At 33.5% G+C, this 1,950-nt stretch overlaps 1 protein-coding gene across 1 annotated transcript; it reads right to left on the bottom strand.

Moving 5' to 3' along the window:
- Window positions 1–945: 945 nt before the first annotated feature.
- On the bottom strand, window positions 946–1,819 carry LOC108355961 (CHRNA7-FAM7A fusion protein-like; the record flags this gene model as incomplete). Its single annotated transcript, XM_017607091.1, has 2 exons — window positions 946–1,227; window positions 1,735–1,819. Coding segments are annotated over 2 exons (327 nt in total), but the record flags the coding sequence as incomplete, so codon positions are not given.
- Window positions 1,820–1,950: the final 131 nt, after the last annotated feature.

Below are 1,950 nucleotides of genomic sequence, written 5' to 3'. Positions count from 1 at the left end.
TTTGTGACAACTTCGCTTGTGATGGCGACAGTATAATTTGCCCCAAAAACCCCTGCTGCGTGGGCGGGACAGACTGCGCAGCGTGGTCGGCACGAATGCATTTCTTAACGTTCGGGATTTTCATGTCACGTAGGCGACAGAATTTTCACTTTTTTTCCAGAAAGTAGTAATTTTTCATTTTCTTTCTTTTCTTTAAAGGAANCTTAACGTTCGGGATTTTCATGTCACGTAGGCGACAGAATTTTCACTTTTTTTCCAGAAAGTAGTAATTTTTCGTTTTCTTTCTTTTCTTTAAAGGAAGGTGGCCATGGTATGTTCTATTTTTAGTGTGTTTGTTGCTTTGGCGCAAATGCGAATTTGATTATGCTAAAAAAAATTTGAATTTTTTTGAGACTTATTTTCCACGCTTATGTGCATTGTGGATTGCAAAGAGCTTTGAATTGTAGCACGTTTTAGACATCATTAATTTGAGATAAATATGAAAATCCCCAAAAACTTTGCTAACAGACTCACTTGATGCGCTGTTAATGGCGACAATGGCAGCAACTGCTGCTCGTCGAACTTATGCAAGAATTAATTCCGTTATTTCATTGCAAATATAAACTCTAAGAAAAAACATGTGCCGCCATATACTTTGCCATTGCCAAAAAGTTGTGGACATGAAGCAAAAAACGATGTACCAAAAATTGTATCTTAATTTTTGAACTAAATTTGTCTTCAGTTATTAAAAAAAAACAGTTCCAAAAAAAATGAGGAGCTGGACTGTTATATTCATTGGAAGGCACATGCAGTTCTCGTAAGGCAGCTATGAAAAAATTGTCCAAAAAAATATTTGGACCCAGGTTGAGCGGGTTGGGATTAATTTCATTTGGCGAATGCGAAACTCAATTCAAATTGTTGTAACTATTCTTTAAAATTCTATTTTCATTGAAATTGAAGGTCTAATAATTTTGCATTTAATTTAATTCGACTGTTTTTTTTGTTTTTATTTTTGTGCTGGTAGCACTACGCGTGCGGACATACGACACTTACCTAGCGAGAGCTTCTCACCAGAATCGGGGGGCAGTGTGAAGCCTAGCAGTGCCATTGAGGCTATCAGTACGCACGGCACAATTAGGTTAAAAAAATAGTACAAAGTTTTCCGTCGTATTAAAATGGCGAACGTTATGTCAATATAAGGTTCTGGGCAGCAATTATAGTAGATTTCATTTCGTTTACCGGGCACGCCTGCAAAGAGAATGGACGTGTTTACGTTTGACGGTGAGAATGCAAAGAGAAAGAGAGGATTGTTTTATTTAGTTGTTAGTAGTTGGTTTTTTGGTTTTTGTTTTTTTTGGAGAGAGGGAAAGAGAGAAAGAGAAAGTGGCGCATTAGATAGCAGCAGTAAGATATTAGTTTAAAATACATATGTATGTATATAATGAATATATGTATGTATGTATATATATGCATATAAATGTTTATAAGTAATTGCTAGTGAAATTTTGTTGGCTGTTTTGTTGTTGTTTTTTTTTGGTGAGGCTTTGTTATTAATACACAATTTATTTAAAAATTATGAGCAAAAGATATGTTAAAACAAAAGAATAAATTATAACCATTTTTCGATTTATAAGCTGTGAGTTAGTTATTTAGTATGTTATTAGTTAAATATTTTTAGAATTTGCGGATTTTAAATTTGCTAGAAAACTTTTTATGAAATGCCTTTCTTTTATTTTCAAGCCACCGCTGCCATACCTAGCAGATCCCATTCGCCGTTCGTTATGAAACTTGAAATGTCACCACCGGCCTCGTCTTGCAGCTGCAAGTCCAGCTGGAAAGAGAAGGAAATTTAATTGGTTTTTATAAATTTGTTGAGACATTTTTTATGAAAAAAAATAAAAGTAAAATAAAAAAGTAAACAAAAAAAATGAAAAAAATACAATAAAAACAAATAAATAAATATAATAATTA

This window comes from Rhagoletis zephyria, unplaced genomic scaffold (genome assembly GCF_001687245.7).
Source record: "Rhagoletis zephyria isolate East Lansing unplaced genomic scaffold, Rhagoletis_zephyria_1.1 Rzeph_scaffold_52507, whole genome shotgun sequence".
Taxonomy (NCBI): domain Eukaryota; kingdom Metazoa; phylum Arthropoda; class Insecta; order Diptera; family Tephritidae; genus Rhagoletis; species Rhagoletis zephyria.
This window is presented reverse-complemented; position numbering and strand designations above follow the sequence as displayed.